This window comes from Eretmochelys imbricata, chromosome 2, assembly GCF_965152235.1.
Source record: "Eretmochelys imbricata isolate rEreImb1 chromosome 2, rEreImb1.hap1, whole genome shotgun sequence".
Classification (NCBI taxonomy): domain Eukaryota; kingdom Metazoa; phylum Chordata; order Testudines; family Cheloniidae; genus Eretmochelys; species Eretmochelys imbricata.
The window spans coordinates 230,531,949-230,554,067 of NC_135573.1; the positions used below are offsets into that span (position 1 = coordinate 230,531,949).

Sequence of the window (22,119 nt, forward strand, 5' to 3'; positions counted from 1 at the left end):
AAACTTCTGAGAGGGCACTGCTGGGGCTGCTTAGAGGAACTGGGTTGGTCTGAGGTTCCCCTAAGTGGCCAGGTACATATCTTCTGCTCTGGCAGTGACCCCAGAGTTGCTGCTTTGCTTCTCTCATTATGCAGCCATGCTGGCTGCTGTTGAAAAAATGCCTGAAAAATGGCTACTTGCCCAGCGATAAGTAGCAGTAATCACCTCCACCTTCTGCTTGTCCAATCACCAAACCCCACCAGCACCCCACTGCCCAATGGCAGCAGTGATGGGTGAGGCATGCTCTGGTGTCTGAAAGAAGTATACAATGTCTCTCCTGTTCCCCATGCTGGGCAGCAGGAAGGGGGGGAGGGAGGAAGGCGGAAAGAGAAAGAAACAGCCCCTTCCTCCTGAACACATGGTGAAAGAGAATAGGAGGGAGAAGTAGGGGGACTGCATGGAGCACTGTCCTACCTGCTCCTGGTTGAGATCTTCTCTCACCCCTGTGGGTGTCTCTGGTGCTCCTGGCTCCATCAAACTGGCACCCCAACTAGCGAATTGAGCATTAATCTAATTTAATGCCCATTCATGAAAGGTGCTAAATGTCACCTGGAAAGTGCTGAGTGCCCTATCCATCCATTGATGAGATGATGCCCCCAAGTAAGGATTCAGTAACTTGCAGGATTAGGCCCTTGGAGATTTCTGGATATGGGTTCATACTTTCCTAATAAATGTTATAACCATGTTGCTAAAAATCCAGGGTTCAATACAATGATATGAAAGACAGTGGAGATAAAAATATTTGTGTTAAATGGTTATTTCCTAATGTTTAATCTTAATTACTGCATGAGAAAGCCCAGTGCTGACATGAATAATAGTGTGTATTGAAGCATTTGAAGTAAATGGTAACTTGATGATGTTTGCAGTATCTCTTAAGAACAATTTTATGCATACGAAGTATTTTGCTAGCCTGCACAGTTTCCTGTACATTTGTAGAGATGGTGCAAATGCATCTATATGGGACCTTATATGTGGTGGGGAAAGGGCCTCTATTATATCTGCAGTAGTAAAACAGGACATGAGGTCCTCCAGCAGATAGACATTGACTTTTTTTGCAACCCTCATTCTCCCCTCCCTGTTATTCCCACTGCATTGTTTATTGCTATTACTCATTGTGTCTGGTCTACAGTTTAGAAAGTCTTTTTAATAATTTAAGCTATTTCTGGGTGCTTTATAAGTAATAACTAAGACTAAGATTTTGTTATGGTTATTTTTAGTAAAAGTCACAGACAGGTCAAGGGAATAAACGAGTTGGTGACCTGTCTGTGACTTTTACTAAAAATAATCGTACAAGCCATGGGGCAAAAGCACACTGCCCCGGCTGCAGCCTCCACCATGGGGTAAGGGTGCAGGGCCCAGCTGGAGAACCAGCTGCAGGGCAGACCCAGCTGTAGCCCCAGCTTCAGCCGCTGACAGGTGAAGCCGAAGAAGTCACAGAGGTCTGGTAAAGTCATGGAATCAGTGACTCCCATGACCTCCATGACTAAATCGCAGCCTTAGTAATAACTAACAATTTGTAATTTCATTTGTATCTATTTCTCTGGGTATGGTTGCATTATATATTTGCTCAATGAGTCAAACCTTTACGGCATACAGTTTCTGAAAACAGTCCTCTTTGATTAGGTTCCTCCTATGAAACATGTGACTTTGAAACTGACGTGTGCAATATGATGCATGATGGGGACTTACAGACTGGATGGACTAGGAGAAATGGCCTGACCAACACGGGATCTCCACATTCTGACCACAATGGGAATAAAACTGGTAAGGGTCTCTTATATTTTAAAAAAGGAATAACCATGTCTTTATGAACTCCCACCTGTTTTATTTCACCAACTTACAAAGACTCATGTCATGTTGGATTAATTGCATTGAACAACAATAACAACAGGCTTGCAATTATGTTGTGTGGGGTAGAATCTTTTGTGTCCAGGGATGTTTAGTTGTCTGTTTATAATCACATTGTTTCTGAAATATTAGGTCTATCATGGGCAAAAGTGTAGGCCTATTTGGCCCTTCCAAATGAGCAATTAGTTATATAATTAGTCACTTGATGTGCAATAATCACAATTGCATGCATTTTCTGAAAGTGTGAGCCTATTCTTCAGATATTCATACTACTGTGGCTCCTAGTAAGCATTCTTTGATCTATATCTTGATGAACCTGTGGTCCACAAACCCCTGGGGGTCCACAGTCTATGTGTAAGGGGTCCACGAAAGGTCGGGGACATGAAAGGTTGTCGTTGCCATACAACAGTGTTTTTCAGCCTGTGGTCTGCAGACCCTTGGGCAGTCCACAAACAATGGGTAAGATTTACAAAGGGCTCCGCACCTCCATATGAATTTTTTTAGGGGTCCGCAAATAAAAAAAGGTTGAAAACCACTGATCTATCTATTGGCAATCACAAACCTACCTGGAGCTGATGGGTGCTAGCCACCTTTCACTCAGGATACATGAGGGAACAATGAAATTCCCTTTGTTTAGTGATAGCTGAAACGATGGAAATTGCTGCTTACTGGATAGATTGAATGCAGATGTAGGGCGTGAGGATTACTCGATGCCTTTGTGTCAGAAGCAACCAGAAAGTGAGCAGAGAGAGTAGCAAAAAAGCAGAAGACAGCGAAAGAAGCACTTGTAGTGAAGCCCTGACGGAAAGCCAGGAGAGACAGCTTCTTGTGTGGACTGCTGGCTGAAAAGGCAGGCTTGGAAACTGCATCCTGTGTTTTGATCCTGCTGTATTCAGTGTAGTCTTTGTTTTAAAAAAACAGGATTGCACCAAAGAAATACATGATTCTATCATCAGTTTATCTTCCTAATGGAGACAGTGTGCAAGGCCTTGAATATTGGTTAACCACTCAGGCCAAAAGGGGTGACATTTGTATAGTATTTAAAACATGTCTGAAACCAATGTTAAGGAAGGATATTGGGGTATGTGTACACTGCAGTGGTGACGGAGAACTTTGGAAAGTTCTAATTTTTGGAGATACCACTTGTGGTGGGATGTGGAGAGCTGTGCCATTACAAACCAACCAATACCACCAACTCATTTCTCATAGGCCAAAATAGTTTTCAGAAAATATAACAATGTTACATATGGGCACTACTGCCATAGGCTATATTTGAACTGGTGATGTAGAGGTGAATAAATGAAACATCTTCTTTTCTGAAACCTGCAGAATGATAATTATTTAGAAATTTTCTAACTTTTTCATGAAAAATCTTTACCACTTTTCAACAAGCTCAAATTCCATAGTACAGGGTCTTCCACTAAGACACTACAAAGCCGGGACTCAGTCCAGAAACTCTTTATCATGTGCGCAGTCCCATTAGCTTCAGTGGAACTGTATAGCACACGAGTAAGAACGACTGGCTTGATTTTCAAAGGAAGCAGTAGGAACTCGGCATTTTTGAAAATAGGTCCTTTTTGCATAAGTATTGGGTTGTGTAGCTGTTGACTCAAACACTTGAGCTAATGTCAAGCACCATGTTGATAGACCTGGTTTTATTTCAAGGACCCAAATCATGAAGTGTTTTATATTTGTAACAATAACAAATAAATCTTAGCTCTTACATAGCATTTATCAAAAATAGAGAGAAAAAAATACCAGAAATGAATTGGAAGACACCATAGCATATGGAGTAGAAATATAGTATGTTCTAGGCAAGAAGCAGAATTCTGCAATAAGTGAAGTTTCCAAGGGGTCTTAAAGTGTAAGCCTCATGGACAGCACTATAGCAATCCTATCTGGACAGGGCAGAAGCCTGGGTAACTGTGGTGGGGCCTACATCTAAGAGACAATTACAATGACCTTGCCAAGCAGCAAGAAAAAAGGATTTCTGATCTGTCTAGACATTCAGAACCAGCTGAAGATTCAATAGGATCCATCAGTTGAAATGCTTAGTAACAAAAGGTGGACAACTTGAATAACTGCATCCTGAGCATACAAATTGCGTTACAACCCAGACAATCTGCTGTATAAGTTGCATGGGCAAAAATGGTAGTAGAATCTGGCCCTCTCATTCCTGTTTCAGTTGCTAATCTAAGGAGAGAGACCAAATTGTAATCTTTCGTTTTCTGTAGATATTGGTTCTGATTGTCTCGGGGTTTTCAATGTTTATCTGCTTACAGTTACTTTTCAGGCGTGTGGCCTTTCCCACCCTGTGTTTAAGCTGTGTTTACTTTGCAATTTGTTTTACTCTGGTACCTGCATGGACACTGGAAAAAGCATTTGTATGATGAGAAATGAATCCCAGGGTGCACTCTGAGAGGGAACAATTCTTGCCGTCATAATTGATAGTAGCATAAAATCCAAGTTCACCGGGAAGCGTTTATTCCTATGAAGATTTACATAATCATTTACTAGGACCCACTTAGCATTAGCTTTATCTCTTCCTGGCTGTCACTACTCTGTGAAACTTTGTTAATAGTAAAGTAATGACAATATTTTATGCTCCAGGTATACATACCTACCAAGACCCTTTTACTTTACCTTATTCTTGTATTTTTAATGTACTTTTAAAATATCTCCTTAAACTGTAATTGAACACTGTAAAATGATCTGGAAGGTGAGACCTGATCTTGTCTGTTATTTTAGATACAGTATATTCAGATACAGCTCTGTTTTTACTCACTGACTTTAAAAGCTCATTAAAATGAGAGTCTGGTAGAGTTGACTAGGATCAGGCTTAGGGCTCAATTGCATCATCAAGTCACAGCCCACTGTGGGGAGGAAATGGACCCCTCCAGCTGGAGCTCCGTGGAAGCCCTGGCAGGCACAAAGATGCTTGGAATACAAGGAGAGTATGACCACTCCTATGTCCCTTGACAGGCTGAGGGAAGAGCTCCCCTGGGCAAGAGAGTGGGGCCAGACCATAGTTCTTCCCCCCTCTTTGTCTGTCTCTTCTGCAGTATTGGTAAGACTTTAGTTGTCCCTATGTTCAGGTGAGTGCAAGGACTATGACTGCACCTTTCTCCCTACCTCCTAGGGTGCTTCTTGACCATCTCCTCATGCACAGGGGTCAAGCACATTTAAGCCCAAAGTTTGTAGGCAGATACCGTTTAAATTTCCCAATACATATCCATGACAGTGCACTATGTAATGTTTTGCTCGCTTGTGTGGCTATAACCTGTAGGCAGCAGAGACACAGAAGAATAATTCTTAAGTCAGATGATGACTTGGGCAGAGCAGACTTTGCTGGGGATATGTTCAACTTTTAAAGAGGAACTGCCTCACAGCTGACAATAAATATTTTTCTGAGATCTAACTTTACATTCCTATTCACTCACAAAATTTAACATACCATTTGGGGACTCCCAATTATGATATGTACCTTAGAATTGATTTAAGATGTTATTCCAGTCCTGGATCCTCTTAATTAGTGAATTCCCAGTTATATGGAGGGATGCTAAATCTGAATGGTGGTTTAATGCAGTTGATACATATCTAGGGATAAGAAATAAATCTCATATTGTATTTATTTAATGTGTTTTGCTTCTGTGGGGACATCATTATTTTTATTTAAAAGTTCACACTGAAATCCACATGGTTTCTCCTAGTGATGGAGCCTCCCCTCACTCTCTACTTCTCCTGTCCATCCCACCATGCACACACAACAGTTAAAGATAGAGGACCACAATTTAACTGGCCTTGTATGAGTTTGAGGAAAAAAAGGAGGGGAAAAGAAGATGGATGAGATTTTCCTTGCTCCTTCCTTGTGTCCATATGCAGGATTTAGTATAACTGCAATCCTCACGTTCAGGAAGAGCAAGAGCTCCATGAATCTAGCTTCACCTGCTGCACTTGATACACCATCTGCTTTGGAGTATCGAGGGTGGATGAAAAACACGGTCACTGCCCTGTACCAGCCAGTAGAGCTGGCCCTGCATTGGGAGAAGCACATGTTGTCACCTTTCAAAGTAGCTTGTCCTTCTGAAAATATTGTATTTGTGATGAGGCTAATTACTTTGGGAGCACCAATAGGATGATGCAACCTCCACACTGCCTCCAATAAGGCCAGTGCCTGTGTAGTTCTAGCTGGGACCATATTAAACTACCATTTTAGCAAATGTTGCACTGGAGCGCAAACACAGAGCATCCTTTTGATTTATATATATCTATATCTAGGAATATGCTTAATATATATATTGTGACAAGGTCAGGCCAGATGTCTATAGGAGAGTAATAGAAGGCAGATATATTAGCCCCAGGCTAAGTAGGTCCTTTTTCCCTGGGTAATGTAACAGGGAAGGTTCCAGAACAATCAGGAACCTTCTGAAGACAAGACAGGCTGATTAGAACACCTGTAGCCAATTAAGAAGCTGCTAAAATCAATTAAGGCAGGCTAATCAGGGCACCTGGGTTTTAAAAAGGAGCTCACTTCAGTTTGTGGTGTGCATGTGAGGAGCTGGGAGCAAGAGTCACTAGGAGCTGAGAGTGAGAACGCGGACTGTTGGAGGACTGAGGTGTACAAGCATTATCAGACACTGGGAGGAAGGTCCTATGGTGAGGATAAAGAAGGTATTGGGAGGACGCCATGGGGAAGTAGCCCAGGGAGTTGTAGCTGTTGCACAGCTGTTCCAGGAGGCATTCCACAGGGCCCTGGGCTGGAACCCGGACTAGAGGGTGGGCCCGGGTTCCCCCTCAAATCCTCCCAACTCCAGGTCAGACACAGGAGGAGTCAATCTGGACTGTGAATTCAGAAAAAACGGCCAAGCTGAGGGCTGCCGTGAAGCTCCAAGGCGGGCAAATCCGCCAATAAGTGCAAGACCCACCAAGATAGAGCAGGAACTTTGTCACAACTGATGTTGGAAGTGGGATCTGGTGTCCACAGCGCAGCGGAAGAAGGAGGGTGTTTGGAAGGAAGAAAAAAAAAGGAAGAGGGTCTATTTTTATTTTTTTCACCACAATGGAGGAGGTAGTGCGGGCACTGATACAAGTCACGGCTGCCCAGCAGGAGGCTACTCGTGTCCACGCAGCCGCCCAACAGGAGGCAGGGCAGCTGCAGCAAGAGACTAATCACCGGCTGACGGACCAGGCTGCTCAAGACCGGGCTATGCTGCGGGAACTGGTAAACCAGGTAAAGGTCCTTACAGAGCTGAACCACGGCCATGATAGGACGCAGATCATGCAGGCCAGCAATTGGCTGCAGAAAATGACGTGGGAGGCTGATGTAGAGGCATACCTCCTGGCCTTTGAGAGGACAGCCCTGCGGGAGGCTTGGCCCCAAGAACAGTGGTCTGGCATCCTCGCTCCATTCCTGTGTGGGGAGGCCCAGAAGGCCTACTATGATTTGCCTGAAGAGGTTGCGGCAGACTACCCCCAGCTAAAAGCAGAGATCCTGGCCAGATCTGGGGTAACGACCGCAGTGCGGGTCCAGCGATATCATGAGTGGAGGTACCAGGAAAACAAAACCTCACGGTCCCAATTATATCACCAGACCTTTGTTCCTGGGTAAGCCAGAACGAACCCTCCACCTACGACGAGGTTGTCGTGCTGGTAGAAAGACGAAGGACGGCGAGGGAGCTGACCCGACCAGTTAAGGAAGAAGCACCCCGGGTTAAACTAGCAGCACCAAGCCCTAGAGCTCAGGTGACTGGGCCACCAGGAGAACCCAGGTGGAAAAAGAGAGGGGCTGAAGGCCCACCAGAAGCCACAAAGAGTCGGAGCACTGAGAGGGAAGAGGTTCGTGATGTTAGACTACACAAACCAAGAGACGGGGGAATGCCTAGGGCTCCATACAGATGTTACGCCTGCGGGGAGTGGGGACACATAACTGCACAGTGTCCTAATGCCGAGGAGCCTATGCAGTGTAACCTGGGGAACTGGGCAGACTCATGCTCCCTAATCCACCTTGTGGGGGTCTCACTAACCCCACATATGTACACTAGACCGGTGAAGCTAAATGGGGTAGAGACCACAGCACTGGTTGATTCAGGGAGTGCTATCATGCTTGTCTTGGGGAGTCTCGTGAAGCGTAGTCAACTGCTGTGGGCTAAGCATATGGGGATAACATGCGTCCATGGGACAGTTGGTTATTACCCCACCATCCCAGTAAAAATCGAGATTCGGGGACCACTACTGAGGTAGCAGCAGGTGTAGTCCCTAAACTCACATACCCAGTGCTCCTAGGGAGGGACTTCCCAGGGTTTGGAGACTTACTCCCAGTAGGGGAATTGGAGAAAGGGGGAAGCCCTGAAAGTAGTGAGGCATCCACAGTAAACTGTCAACCCCCAACCTGCTCTGAAATATCCCCAGATTTGTTCTCCACTCCCAGATAGCATAGAAAGATGAAAAGGGAAAGAAGGGCAGCTAAGGCCTTGGGAACCCGAATACTGGCCCAAAGCCAGAGGGTCACTCTTGTAGGTAGGCGGACCCGAGCAGCTGAAAAGGAGGCCACCCAGGAGGGAGAAGCACCCGAGTCTGACCCACACCCTAACACCTCTGAACCAGTAGAGGCAACAGAGACTGGTCCTCTGGATCTCGGGCAGATTAGCCCGGGAGAGGAAATTTTGGATGGGACCAGGCTGAAGACTCAAGGTACGACAACATTAGGAAGGAGGTGACCGAAATAGATGGGATTTCCGTGGAAGGGAAAACCCAGGGACCAGGACCCTACTTCATAATGAAGAACAATCTCTTATACAGGGTTGCACCAGTACAGGGGCAGAAGGTACAGCAGATCCTAGTACCTCAAAAACACCAGAATGCTGTATTAAGTCTGGCCCATAGTCATCTTTTTGGGGGCATTTGGAGGTAGAGAAGACCCTGGCACAGGTCCTGTGATGATTCTTCTGGCCCGGAGTACATGAAGAAGTGCGGAGGCAGTGTGCGTCCTGCCCGGAGTGTCAGCTGCACAGTCCCCGTCTCCACTTGAGGGCACCTTTAGTACCCCTTCCCATCATAGAGGTCCCCTTCAAGCAAATAGCCATGGATCTAGTGGGACCCCTGGAGAAGACAGCCCGGGGCCACCAATATATACTTATCATTCTGGATTATGCTACTCGCTACCCAGAAGCCATCCCTCTGCAGAACATGGCCTCTAAAACGATAGCTAAAGAGTTGGTGGTGATCTTTGCCCAAGTGGCGCTACCAAAGGAGATATTAACAGACCAAGGTACCCCATTTATGTCGAAGCTAATGAAGGACCTCTGTACACTGCTCCATATACATACCCTGAGAACTTCAGTCTATCATCCGCAGACCGATGGGCTGGTAGAAAGGTTTAACCGAACCCTCAAGGCAATGATAAGGAAAGTGATAAGTCGAGACGGGAAGGATTGGGACACCCTACTACCCTACCTTATGTTTGCAATCTGGGAGGTACCTCAGGCTTCAACTCGGTTTTCCCCCTTTGAATTATTATACAGATGCCACCCCCGTGGCATACTAGATATTGCAAAAGAAATCTGGGAAGAGGAACCCAATGAGGGAAGAAATATAATTGACTATGTGTTGCAGATGCGAGAACGGATAGCCCGGGTCACCCCTATTGTATGGGAACATTTGGAAAAGGCGCAGGAGGCCCAGCGAACCCATTACAATCACCAGGCAAAAGTCCAACAGTTCCAACCAGGGGATCGGGTGATGGTGTTGGTACCCACGGCAGAAAGCAAGCTTTCGGCCCAATGGCAGGGACCCTGTGAGGTGGTTGAACCCGTGGGGGAAGTAACCTACAAGGTGCAGCAGCCAGGACGCCAGAAACAAGAGCAAATTTATTACATTAACCTCTTAAAGCCTTGGCACCAACGAGAGGCTTGTGTAGTGGCCCAAGAGACCCCAATCCAGGGAAATAATATGCAAGAGCAGATCAGGATATCCACTGATCTGACACCAAACCAGAAGAAGGAGGTAACTGAGATGATCAACCGATACCAGGACGTGTTTTCAACCAAACCGGGCTGGACCACCCAAGCATATCACCACATTATCACAGACCCTGGGGCAAAGGTAACTTTAAGGCCGTATCGGGTCCCAGCAGCAAAAAGGGAGGAGATCAAGGCAGAGGTAAAAAGGATGTTGGAGCTGGGAATCATTGAAGAGTCCCACAGTCAGTGGTCAAGTCCGATTGTGTTGGTGCCCAAACCCGATGGCACCACTAGGTTTTGTAATGACTTTCGCTGGCTGAATGAGATATCCAAATTTGATGCATACCCCATATCCTGTATCGATGAGTTAGTTGACCGCCTGGGCAATGCCCGATTTTTGACCACCCTTGATTTAACAAAGGGATACTGGCAGATTCCCCTTGCCAAAGATGCGAACGAAAAGACAGCATTCTCTACACCAGAGGGTGTGTTTCAATATACTGTTCTTCCTTTTGGACTGCATGGGGCACCAGCCACCTTCCAGCGTTTTATGGACAAGCTCCTACGGCCCCATACCAGTTATGCAGCGGCCAAGCTGAGGGCTGCCGAGAAGCTCCAAGGTGAGCAAATCCACCAATAAGCACAAGACCCACCAAGGTAGAGCAGGAACTTTGTCAAAATATATAAAGCATATTCCTGAGCACCATATCCTTAATGATTTTGAATTGTATCAATAAATCTAAGCTGTTCAGTCTACAGGCAATTTCCCTCGTTAGTGAAATAGGAAATCCATTTAATAATCATGACTTTAAATTTTTGATTGATTAACTTTTTCTGAGTTAATCTTGACTGTCCTTTGGCATTTTATACTTATTAATCAAGTAATCAATATGTTTATATGAGAGATGTTTTGAAAGCCTATTTTGAAAATCAGTTGGGATATTAAGAGGTGTGCTGTGTCAATGTCTAAAGTCAGCAAAAGATCAGTGCACAGTAACTATAAGCAAGATATAGATCATTCTAAAAAAATTATAATCTGTTCATATCAAAATATGTAGCCTAAAAGACCTGCAAAATGAATGGTATGAAAGGAAGAAGAAGAAAATAGAGTTTTTATTGCTTTGAAATTGTTTTTAAACTGGTAAGAACATAGTGATTACTAGAGTCTAAGGCTTCAAAATTGTCATCCTTACTTTCTCTACTTACTTCACTTTAGAAGAGCAAAACTGAAACATATGGAAGATGATGGCATATATATATTTATATATGTAGTGGTTTCCCAAAAATCTGCATTCTGTGTGTCCTTAAGCTAACATCCCACATTTAAAAAAAGTGACCCATTTTATTAGTGAGATTGGAAGTGGTTTTCTGGAACACTGTTAAGGAAACAGTTATCTGAGAGTTATACACAAGTGCTGGGTGAACCTCACTTAAGGCTTGCTCCAAAGGCCACTGAAATGAACAGAAGGACTCCCATTGACTTTAAGCTCTGTTACTAGAGGCCTGGTAACACTTCCTATTAAGGTTACCTGACACTTCCCATTATAAGACCCTGTTTTCATTTGGTTATAATTTTGCCAAACTTTAGCTGTTTGGGTTGAATCTTATCATGCTGGGCGTCTGCCTCAGGGTAACCATTTATGGAAAATTTTAACCAAACTGACTCAGTTATTTCTGAGAACCAGGCTAGGGGAAAATAGATTGTTTTGCTCAGGTTAAAAAAAAATTTGATGATCTTTCTTTGAGTTGCTCAACTCCCCCACACTTTGGAGCAGGGTCTTCAAACTTGACAGGGGGATGGCCTTTGTGCCAGGGATGTACTTTTTGACATCCCCATGAAAATCTGCCCAAATTTGGCCAAGTTACTGAGCCATTGAAGAATCATAGTTTACACATGCTGAGTATGATCTTACTCGTTAATAGCTAAATTGCCCAAAAATTCCATCTGCACTGGGCATGCTCCTGCCAGCCTGGGACTGAGCAGAACTTTCCCTAAAGTTGAAGCTCTGTGCTCCTGCAGGCTGGGCCAGGCAGCAGAACAGAGCATAAAGATGATGTCTCCTGTGTTACCAATGGATGCTCCCTGCTGGGCTCAAAAAGTATTGCAGAGGAAGCTACTTGATTCAAATGCAAAGGGGACAAGAGCCTGATGTGGGGGTAGAGGGGACGACACGGCCACTAACGGGAGGCTGTTGGCAAGGAGGAGAGGTAAGATGAGAACTGGGGTAGGGGGGACATTAGGACTGGGAATTCAGGTGGGGGGTATTGGGAGCTAGGGAGGGGAGACTAGGACTGGCCGGGCAAGGAGTCTGATCTGGGAATCAGTGTGGGGGGAGGAAGGAGATGTGGTGGGCGGGGAAGGGGGGAGACAGATCTGATGAAAAGCCAGGATGTGGGGAAAAAGCTGGGACGGATTGGATAAAGGGACGGGAACAAGGAGCCAGGGGAGGGAGGGAAGGGAGGGGAGACACTGACATTAGACGAGAAGCCTCTGAAGGGAAACTGGAACTAGGAACCAGGGGATGAGGGATGTGAGGGTGAATGGGGGTTGGGTGACTGGAGACCAGAGGAGGGGAGAGAGATTGTGTGAGGAGCCGTGAGGGGGGGAACATGGACAGGCTGGGCAAAGAGGACAGGCTACATGAGAAGAATGGAACTGTGATGAGGAGCCAGGGGAAGAGACAAGACTGATGTGGGGAGAGGTTGAAGGGGACTGGGAAGAAGGGGTCATGCTTGGGGGGCTGACTGTGGGGGATGGTCAGAAGAGTCTGTACTCACTAGAGTTCCATCCCTTCCAAAGCCTGGAAAGGAACCCGATATCCCTGACTCTGTCTCTTCCTCTATTGTCAACAAATATTTGAAAAAAACTACTGACAAAGTTTTCCACCCTCACTAGTGCTGGTCCATGGAATTTCTATTTTTTTCAGTTTGCATTTTTACAAACCTAGAAAATTGTGCACAAAAATAAACGATGCTAAAAGAACATTATTACGGTTGCAAAGTAAAAGTCATGCACTCAAAAGTTAGGAAATGTTGGAATTAAGGTTATCTGTGCAACCTTAATTAGGCCCTGCTGTGCATATGCCTTATGATACAGTCTTTAATTACAACTATTTTTCCATAGGACTCCTGCCTCATTCTATGGACAAGATGGATTGTGCTCAAAGGGGTGTAGTGAAAATAAATTCATTAATGTTTATGAAGCACTCAGATACTATTGCAATATGCATCATAGAAAAGCCCCTGGGGGAGTTATTAATTCTGTCTTCAGAGCAGGGTTTTTGTGTATAGTTAATAAGGCTTGGGCCCTCACATTGAAAAGTGACTAGAATACAAAATATTGAATATCTGATTATTTTTTAACACAGTTTGTAATTTATACCACAAAAAATATCCCAGAAAAAGTCCTCTTATAGATAAATCTCCTCAATGTAATTATTTATCTGTTATTTCCAATCAGTTACTAAATAATGTAATTTTTCTGGTATGTTCTATAGATTTGTTAGAATATCACTGGTTCTTAAACCTTCTATTTTATTCTTGCTCTTTTTAAAAATAGCCTATTTCCTCTTATTGTCCTCTGAAGTGGCCTCATCTCCTGCAACTTTAAGGAGCAGAGTTTTCCTCCCTACTGATAGCAAACACATTTGCCAGGTATTTGGACTGCACCTTCCTTTCATTATATTCTTGTCATTGTGATTTGCTGGAATAATCAGAACTTTTCTTTGTCCTAGATTGCATTTTACTATTGGATTGGTCAAATAAGGGGAATATTGATGGTGGGACTCCAAACACATTCTAATGGTCCTTTTAAAAACATCTGGCAAGAAGCAGGAGGGCTACAAAACCAATGGAGAGCAAATGTGATTACAATCAACAGCACTGAAAAATTTGAGGTTTGTAAATTGCTACAGTGTATATTTATAATGGGGAGATTAGTATATTGTGTGAAGATAAATATAAAAATTATTTTAAATCTGGAAAATAATGTGAGTCAAAGAAAGGATAGATACACATTTTAGTTATTCAAGACCCATATAATTTATTATTGCTTGATCTTATCTTGTGGTGATGTGGAAGCTAAAAACTGAAATCCATTTAAAATGTGCTCAGATTTTATACAGAACAATCACTCTTATAACATTGTAAATAGGAACTTGTCCATAAAAGTTACTTGTTTCAGAGCTCAGATTAGTTGTTTATTCTTTCATACCCCAAAGAAGTTAACTGTTTTGCTAGACTGGACCTTTTTTGTTTATTTATTGGCTGTGAACGTCTATAGAGATTTGCTAGGTGATTAAATATTTACAATATTTAGTCTAGCTTTGTGGCTTTGTTACAAGATATATTTATGCAGTGATTTCACTAGTTCTCAACTGCTGTAACCTTCTAAAAGTTCGCTCAATTAGTTTCAACATTTTCCTACGTTAATCTATGCAGACCACTAGCACAGTAAGGAATAGCATCATACCTACAAAATGACATCATACACAATGTATTCTCACTGTTCTGCAGAATACTGTTTTAAAAAATATCAGGGTAATTTTACTTCTAGCATGGTTATCATGAGGATCTGGCTATTATGTTTACCCTTCAGGTAAGGACCATCTGGTTATAAGAGCTCAGTAAGTCTCTGCCTTGTAATACTTCTGACCAAATGCCTCATTGTGCAATATACTGTTACTGTCCATGGCAGTCATAATATCATTTGATGAGGTCTTTGCCCTTAGGCTGAAGAACATTCATCACTTCTTGACTTGTAAAAGTGGCTACTGTCCACTGGGTCCTACATTTTTCAAAGCAGTGTGTGCCTCCAATTTACTAAGGCACAACTCCCCAGGGCACATGTGCAGTGCATCTCTGAGTTTTTGGGCTTATCTGATATTATTGGATACCCAACAGTGTGCAACTTCATGCTGGAGATCAAGATCAAGCCTTACATTTGCTTTTCTATCTCCCATCCTTCTTTTCTGAGACTTTAAAAAAAGGGGGGGGGGAGGGCGAGGGGAATTGTTAATTGAATATGGAATCTTTTCTCTGTAAGCATAACTGGTTGACTGGTTAGCAAACATTTTAACCTTCTGATAGCTGTTCGGGGGAAGTCCCAGATGACTGGAAAAAGGCTAATGTAGTGCCAATCTTTAAAAAAGGGAAGAAGGAGGATCCTGGGAACTACAGGCCAGTCAGCCTCACCTCAGTCCCCGGAAAAATCATGGAGCAGGTCCTCAAAGAATCAATCCTGAAGCACTTACATGAGAGGAAAGTGATCAGGAACAGTCAGCATGGATTCACCAAGGGAAGGTCATGCCTGACTAATCTAATCGCCTTCTGTGATGAGATTACTGGTTCTGTGGATGAAGGGAAAGCAGTGGATGTATTGTTTCTTGACTTTAGCAAAGCTTTTGACACGGTCTCCCACAGTATTCTTGTCAGCAAGTTAAAAAAGTATGGGCTGGATGAATGCACTATAATGTGGGTAGAAAGTTGGCTAGATTGTCGGGCTCAACGGGTAGTGATCAATGGCTCCATGTGTACTTGGCTGCTAGGATCAAGTGGAGTGCCCCAGGGGTCGGTCCTGGGGCCGGTTTTGTTCAATATCTTCATAAATGATCTGGAGGATGGTGTGGATTGCACTCTCAGCAAATTTGCGGATGATACTAAACTAGGAGGAGTGGTAGATACTCTGGAGAGCAGGGATAGGATACAGAGGGACCTAGACAAATTGGAGGATTGGGCCAAAAGAAATCTGATGAGGTTCAATAAGGATAAGTGCAGGGTCCTGCACTTAGGACGGAAGAACCCAATGCACAGCTACAGACTAAGGACCGAATGGCTAGGCAGCAGTTCTGCGGAAAAGGACCTAGGGGTGACAGTGGACGAGAAGCTGGATATGAGTCAGCAGTGTGCCCTTGTTGCCAAGAAGGCCAATGGCATTTTGGGATGTATAAGTAGGGGCATAGCGAGCAGATCGAGGGACGTGATCGTTCCCCTCTATTCGACATTGGTGAGGCCTCATCTGGAGTACTGTGTCCAGTTTTGGGCCCCACACTACAAGAAGGATGTGGATAAATTGGAGAGAGTCCAGCAAAGGGCAACAAAAATGATTAGGGGTCTGGAACACATGACTTATGAGGAGAGGTTGAGGGAACTGGGATTGTTTAGTCTGCAGAAGAGAAGAATGAGGGGGGATTTGATAGCTGCTTTCAACTGCCTGAGAGGTGGTTCCAGAGAAGATGGTTCTAGACTATTCTCAGTGGTAGAAGAGGACAGGACAAGGAGTAATGGTCTCAAGTTGCAGTGGTGGAGGTTTAGGTTGGATATTAGGAAAAACTTTTTCACTAAGAGGGTGGTGAAACACTGGAATGCGTTACCTAGGGAGGTGGTAGAATCTCCTTCCTTAGAAGTTTTTAAGGTCAGGCTTGACAAAGCCCTGGCTGGGATGATTTAATTGGGGATTGGTCTTGCTTTGAGCAGGGGGTTGGACTAGATGACCTCCTGAGGTCCCTTCCAACCCTGATATTCTATGATTCTGTTGAAATGTCACTGCTTTTAGAACTCTTATCAGAGTGGCCAAGGATCTGAACAGGCACTGAGACTGAACTGTCAGCAGAGCCAGCCATAGGCATAAGCAGACTAAGAAATTTCTTATGGTCCCAAGAAATTAAGCCCCCCCATTCACTTTTTATTATAAGAACTTGTCTCTGTTAGTATTGTGTGTGTGTGTGTGGGGGGGAATATTTCTGCTAAAGACCCCCAATGGGCTAGTTCCGGCACTGAAGTACCCTCTCATCCTTGGAAGTGTTCCCTCCAGTTCCAAGGGGAAGCATATTGTCAGAATCTTGTGTGTGATCTTGCAGTGCACATGTCTTTCTGAACCTGTCCTGTGGATACTTAGGTGATCTCAGTCTCCAGGGCTGTCAAGATGGCATTTTTCAAGAGCACTGAACTTCTGCAAAAATGAAAGGTAGAAAAATAACCATTGTGATACAGTCAGTCAAAAGCCATATCGGCTTATTGCCAACTATAGGGAGCTCTGATGTATTGAGATCTGTACTGCTTTAAGCTGCCCATCACAGAATGAACTCAGCACATTCTTTGACTAGCAGAGCTCTTTCTTCAGTGTTTTTTCCCCATAGTTACTCTGGGTTGCAAGTCTTACATATTAAATAACATCCATTTTTTTTGTGTGAGGCAGAGACTGCTCTGAATAAAAGTGTTGGGATGGTAGATACTGTCCCTGTGATTCAGTCCTGTACTTGTCATTGCTTCTGTATTTGGTGTGTTAGGCTCCATTTTTGCAGTCTGATTGCACAGACAGGAATCTGCCTGCCTAGGAAGACTGTTGACTTCATTGGGATTCAGCATGTGCAGAGGATTCAGCCACACAAACCAGAGCTGCCAGTTACAGAAAAAGAGAATGTGCCATAATCTTAGCCATTGTAGTGCCTACAGGCTGGTGGCCACTGGCACTACATGATTAGCTAGCAATAATAGGTCTGGTAGGGAGGTATTCTGATGCGTTCATTGTTATAGTTATGGCAGCAAATGCTACTGCTAAGCTTAACAAAGCGTTTCCATTATAATGATTTCCTCAGCCTTTTGGGCTGAATGTTTCCAGGCTTGGTCTCATGGAACAGTAAATATTTGTTGCTCAAATTTTGAGGGGAATCAGTTCAGATGTTATTGAGTTAAATGAATTGAGAGGGGGATACAGTTTTTGCCATTTGTGAAGAAGACCTTTATAACATTTTTAAAAAACAAAGCAGTAGTGGAAGGTGTGAGGTAAGCATTTAACACTATCATTTTCCTCATGGAGTAGGAAACTCAAGCCAAGTTTGAGAGAGAAAAATACAGAATTGGCAATCTTGAAGTAGAAAGATTTAAAATTGGCATTGAACCTACTCTCTCTGAGGTCAATTGTGTCAAGCCCTTCACTAGTACATTTTCAGTAGTGGTTTTTTTTCCCCTTTCCTCAGTTTTATATTAAGAAATAAGACAAGTTCCCTGCATGTCCCAAGCCAGGATCGAACATTGGGCAAATAGCAGAAAAGTTTTGTGTCAGAACAGTGGCAAGAAGGTAAAGGAAAGGAAATATGCAGGAACTGAACATGTACAGAATTCCACAAGCTTAAAAATTTGCCCATGCTGCTATTTATAAACCACTGCTGTAATGTTGGTTTTCCATTCATGTGCTTTATAATGCAGCAATGTGTTCAAACATATCAGAGTAATATATATCAATCTAAAATAATCCATTCACTGTATGAAAACAGTACATCTTTAAAAGATTCATAGGAATTTGGGACATATTTGACCCCATGGGAACCTTTGGTTATACCAATCATCAAGGCTGTTATTAAAGTACGGTGATGTACAATAACTGTTGGTGATCTATTGCTAACCTTTTTTGCCTTGCTAGGCTGCAGGGAGGGGATGCTCTTGTAACATCTTGCACTGTGTTAAAAGTATTCTTCAAAAGATTCTGTGAAAGGAAGCTTGCAATCAAACTACCCAGGAAGTATACAGAGTACCGCCTTAGACAGCTGAACTCTCAGCAAGGTTTTTCTTCTTTTTGCAATAGCTTCCTTTCATATGCATATGTTTAATACCTAGAGCTTCTGTTTCCTTTGAAATTATGCAGTGTTCACTATATCAGAGTCCACTGAGGTTATCTATTTCCCCAGAGAAGGCATCTGTCATGTCTTTAAAAAATAAGGGCCAGATTAACCAGTTCCCATCAGGTATTTTGTGCAACTCCAGCAACACAAAGCATCTGTAAACCCAGCTAGGCCAGATGGTTAAAGCAGCTTTATGGCTGCTTAGCCTTGCTGATGCAAAACAGTCAGAGTGTACTGGTGGCCCAAAAGTCATGAAGTGTCATGTGAGTCAACTGCTCTAGAAAGCACTCAATAGGTGCATTTAAGGGTATTCCCTTGTATGTGTGTGAGCACACACACGCTGTTTTTATGCCCGATATCATCATCTATTATTAATTATTATTATTAGTCACAAAATTATGTGTGAGGGTGTTTAAGGGGGATAGCAGCAGTACAACATTTAATAGTACCCCGTATGGTAGTTTTGTAGAATATGGTTCTGAAACCGCCTCTGATTTTGCAAAACCAAAACAAGACATTACTGCTCTGGTATTACCCAAATCACGCAAGTTCAGCCCATCTCTACTCAGATTAGTCAAGGGAGTAAAATCAGGACAGTGGTTTAAATTGTTAAAAAAGTGAGCCTATTGAATAACCAGTTAAATTCAACCACATACACAATACTAATTGTGAAATGGTCAAACATTTGTTTTATTATTTTATTTGTAAATTTTTAAACTAATATATTTGTTTTATTTTCCAAGTTATGATCCTGAGCTGAATAACATTTTTGGAGGCATAATTAAAACCTTATAATAAATAAATAAGGGAAAAATTGAATATATGATTATAATTATATTATACATCATAACTCACCCAAGTTACATCATAACTCACCCAAGCTTTACTTGATATATTTAAACTTCTTTGTACAACATGTGTATACATGAGAGATGGTCATAAATAGAATTTCTGTTCCATGAAAAATTCTCACATTTCAAAATTTATTTTCATTACAAATCAGAATGAAACATTGCAGTTAAAACATTTTCTGCCTTTTGATAATATTGAAACATAATATAGTATATAATAATATATACACACACAATATATCAGAATATTTACATAAAATTGGTAAGTTATCAATTATATAGATTAAAACTATTTCAATATAATTCAAAACAAAATGGAACAATGTTTTGATATTATCAAAATGAAACATCTTGACATTACTGAAATGAGAAAGTTATTCTCCCATAGAAAATTTTGTCAAGATAGATGTGTTCTTGAGAAATATATAGATTTTGATGAAACTATATGTTCTAACAGAAAACTGTTCCATCCGAATGCTTTTTGGCCAGCTCTAATATAAACTCACAAGATGGCACTGTTTCTGAACAACACTGTTATTTCTGAAGAGGCAGCTGCTCCATGTTTGGCTAGCTGCAGTTTTTCTGTAGCATTAATAAGGGAAAATAGTCAGTAGTTATCCTACTTTCCACAGTACTGCAGAGGCTGGGATATACACGACATGGCTAACTCAATGTAGTTTTGGCAATTCAGCTATATGTTCAGCTTTGAACGTGTGCATATTTAGCTTTGTTCTACACAGCTTATTTGGGTACACATGATATAATATTGCCTATGTAGTTCAGATGTAGCCAGAAAAACTGAATGTGATTACAGTTTTGTTATTACAGTAGTTAATATTGTTTCCCTGGAGCAAGGCAAGGAATAAATATAATGATCATATCTATGGTTCGGCAATGAAATCCTATGTGGTATTACCCCCAAATGTTTTGGAATACAGGTAGCACTCACTGGTGGAGACTATAATAATCTATGGCATAAATTAATTACAAAATATGGGTTTGGGGGCCTAATGTCTTTTTTATTAAGTTGTACAAGCAGTGCATAAAATTGTCTCTGAACTTTAAAACTAATACTGGAAGTTTTGCTGATTTAGTATTATCAATTTAACACTTAATAGTAAGACTAGACTGTGCTTTTAGATATAGCTCTGTAAGGGGAAGGTGTAGCATCACCACACCATAAGGAGCCCAGGAAACTGTGATTCAGTGTTGGAATTTCTTCCTTATCACCACTCCCACCTTGTTCCCATGGGGGAAAATAATCTTCTGTTGCCTCTTGCCCGTAGTAAATTACTTCTTTTCCTACACCATAATCTCAATTCAGCTGCAGTGGCCCCCTCATGGTAGGGAGGCAGCAACGCCTAGGTTCTACCCATTTCTTACCTCTCTCCAGCCACTCCCTGCTGACCTCTCTGGTGAAGGAGTACTGGATATGTAGCCCTACTCTCCCCACTTGGCCTGAGGTTAGGATGAGGGAAGGCTGCACAGGGGAAGTGTGATTGTGTGGTCTTATTCCCCTTATGTTCCTGGGTGGCCATATAGGCTGGATTACAATCTAGCCCTAAATCATTAACAGAAATGCAAGACATCTGTGCATAGCTCCAATGGTACAGTATAATTGATGGGAAAATATCTCCTTTGAGGTGTTAGTGATTAACATCTGATAACTTTTGGGCCCTTCCATTGACAAAAGTTTACAGGCTGGAATGGCATTAGTTGTCCTGCCACTGCTCCAGATCTCTGCCTGGTAAACTCCGAAAATGGGAAAAAAGCACACTTGCTATCCCCAGGCCCTGGTGGAAGGAGGGACTTGATAATCCCATACGTTTTTTTTTATCTTTTAACCACTATGATCCTAATTGACTTAGTTCCTCTGAAAGGAATACATTTTATTGTGATCTGCACGGGCCTTTTGGTTAAAGTCAATTTAGCTTTTGACCTGAAAGCATGATTAGGGTGTATATCCATGGCAACAAAAACCACAGTAGTGATCAAAAGCCAGGCTGTTAATCCACTAAGATAATTTTTTTTGCATGACCTGGGCTTCTTTATTTCCAGTAGAAACTCTACAGTATATACTCTTGTGTGATTAGACTGTTAGTTCACATAATGTAACAACTTCAGGGATTCTGCAGAATACAGGTATCCTTTTTTTCCCCTTTTTATGTATGTGAGACAACATGAATGGCATTTCCTCCTAACTTGCTGCTAAACATCATGCAGGTTGTCATTCAAGGGACACTTGAGGCCTGGGGACCAGATGGCACCATTGCTATTGATGATATTTCTTTCAGTGGAGGATGTTTTCCAGCATTCGGTAAGAATCCTTTAACCACAAAAATAATTCTTTCCCCCTTAAGCCAAAAGAGAAAACGCAAAGTGGCCATTTTGTACTCAAAAGATTTCTCAACTACTTAATCATTTTCATGTGGCTTATATTTTATTCCTCCAAACTATCTGCTGTCAGATTTCATAAACACAACTACAAAGAAGGACAATAAATACTTTTAACAAATCTGGTATATTATAAATGCCTCAGGAACTTTCTGCAGAAATACTACCACAAAATCTTCAATGGGCAGGAAAGACGTACTGTTCTTTGCCTGAGAATTCATGTTTTCATCCAGCTGAGGGAAAGCTGTGGAGCTGACCTTTTAAAAAAAAAAAAACCTCAAACAAACAACCTTTTAAGGATTTAAGGCACTGATTCTCATCTGCTCTGTGGATACTTTGCACTACTCTGCTGCCTCTAAGCAGCCATTAAGTCAATGTAGCTAGCCATTGGGGAGATCATCCAAGCATAAT

General features: G+C 42.5%; 1 protein-coding gene across 1 annotated transcript in view; it reads left to right on the plus strand.

The window, feature by feature from the left end:
- The window catches only part of MALRD1 (MAM and LDL receptor class A domain containing 1), a 513,316-nt gene that overhangs the window by 125,868 nt on the left and 365,329 nt on the right, over positions 1–22,119 (plus strand). The window contains exons 3-6 of the mRNA XM_077808757.1: positions 1,663–1,803; positions 13,405–13,499; positions 13,580–13,741; positions 21,538–21,631. Coding sequence (XP_077664883.1) covers positions 1,663–1,803; positions 13,405–13,499; positions 13,580–13,741; positions 21,538–21,631 — 492 coding nt within the window. The remainder of the gene's footprint in view (positions 1–1,662; positions 1,804–13,404; positions 13,500–13,579; positions 13,742–21,537; positions 21,632–22,119) is intronic.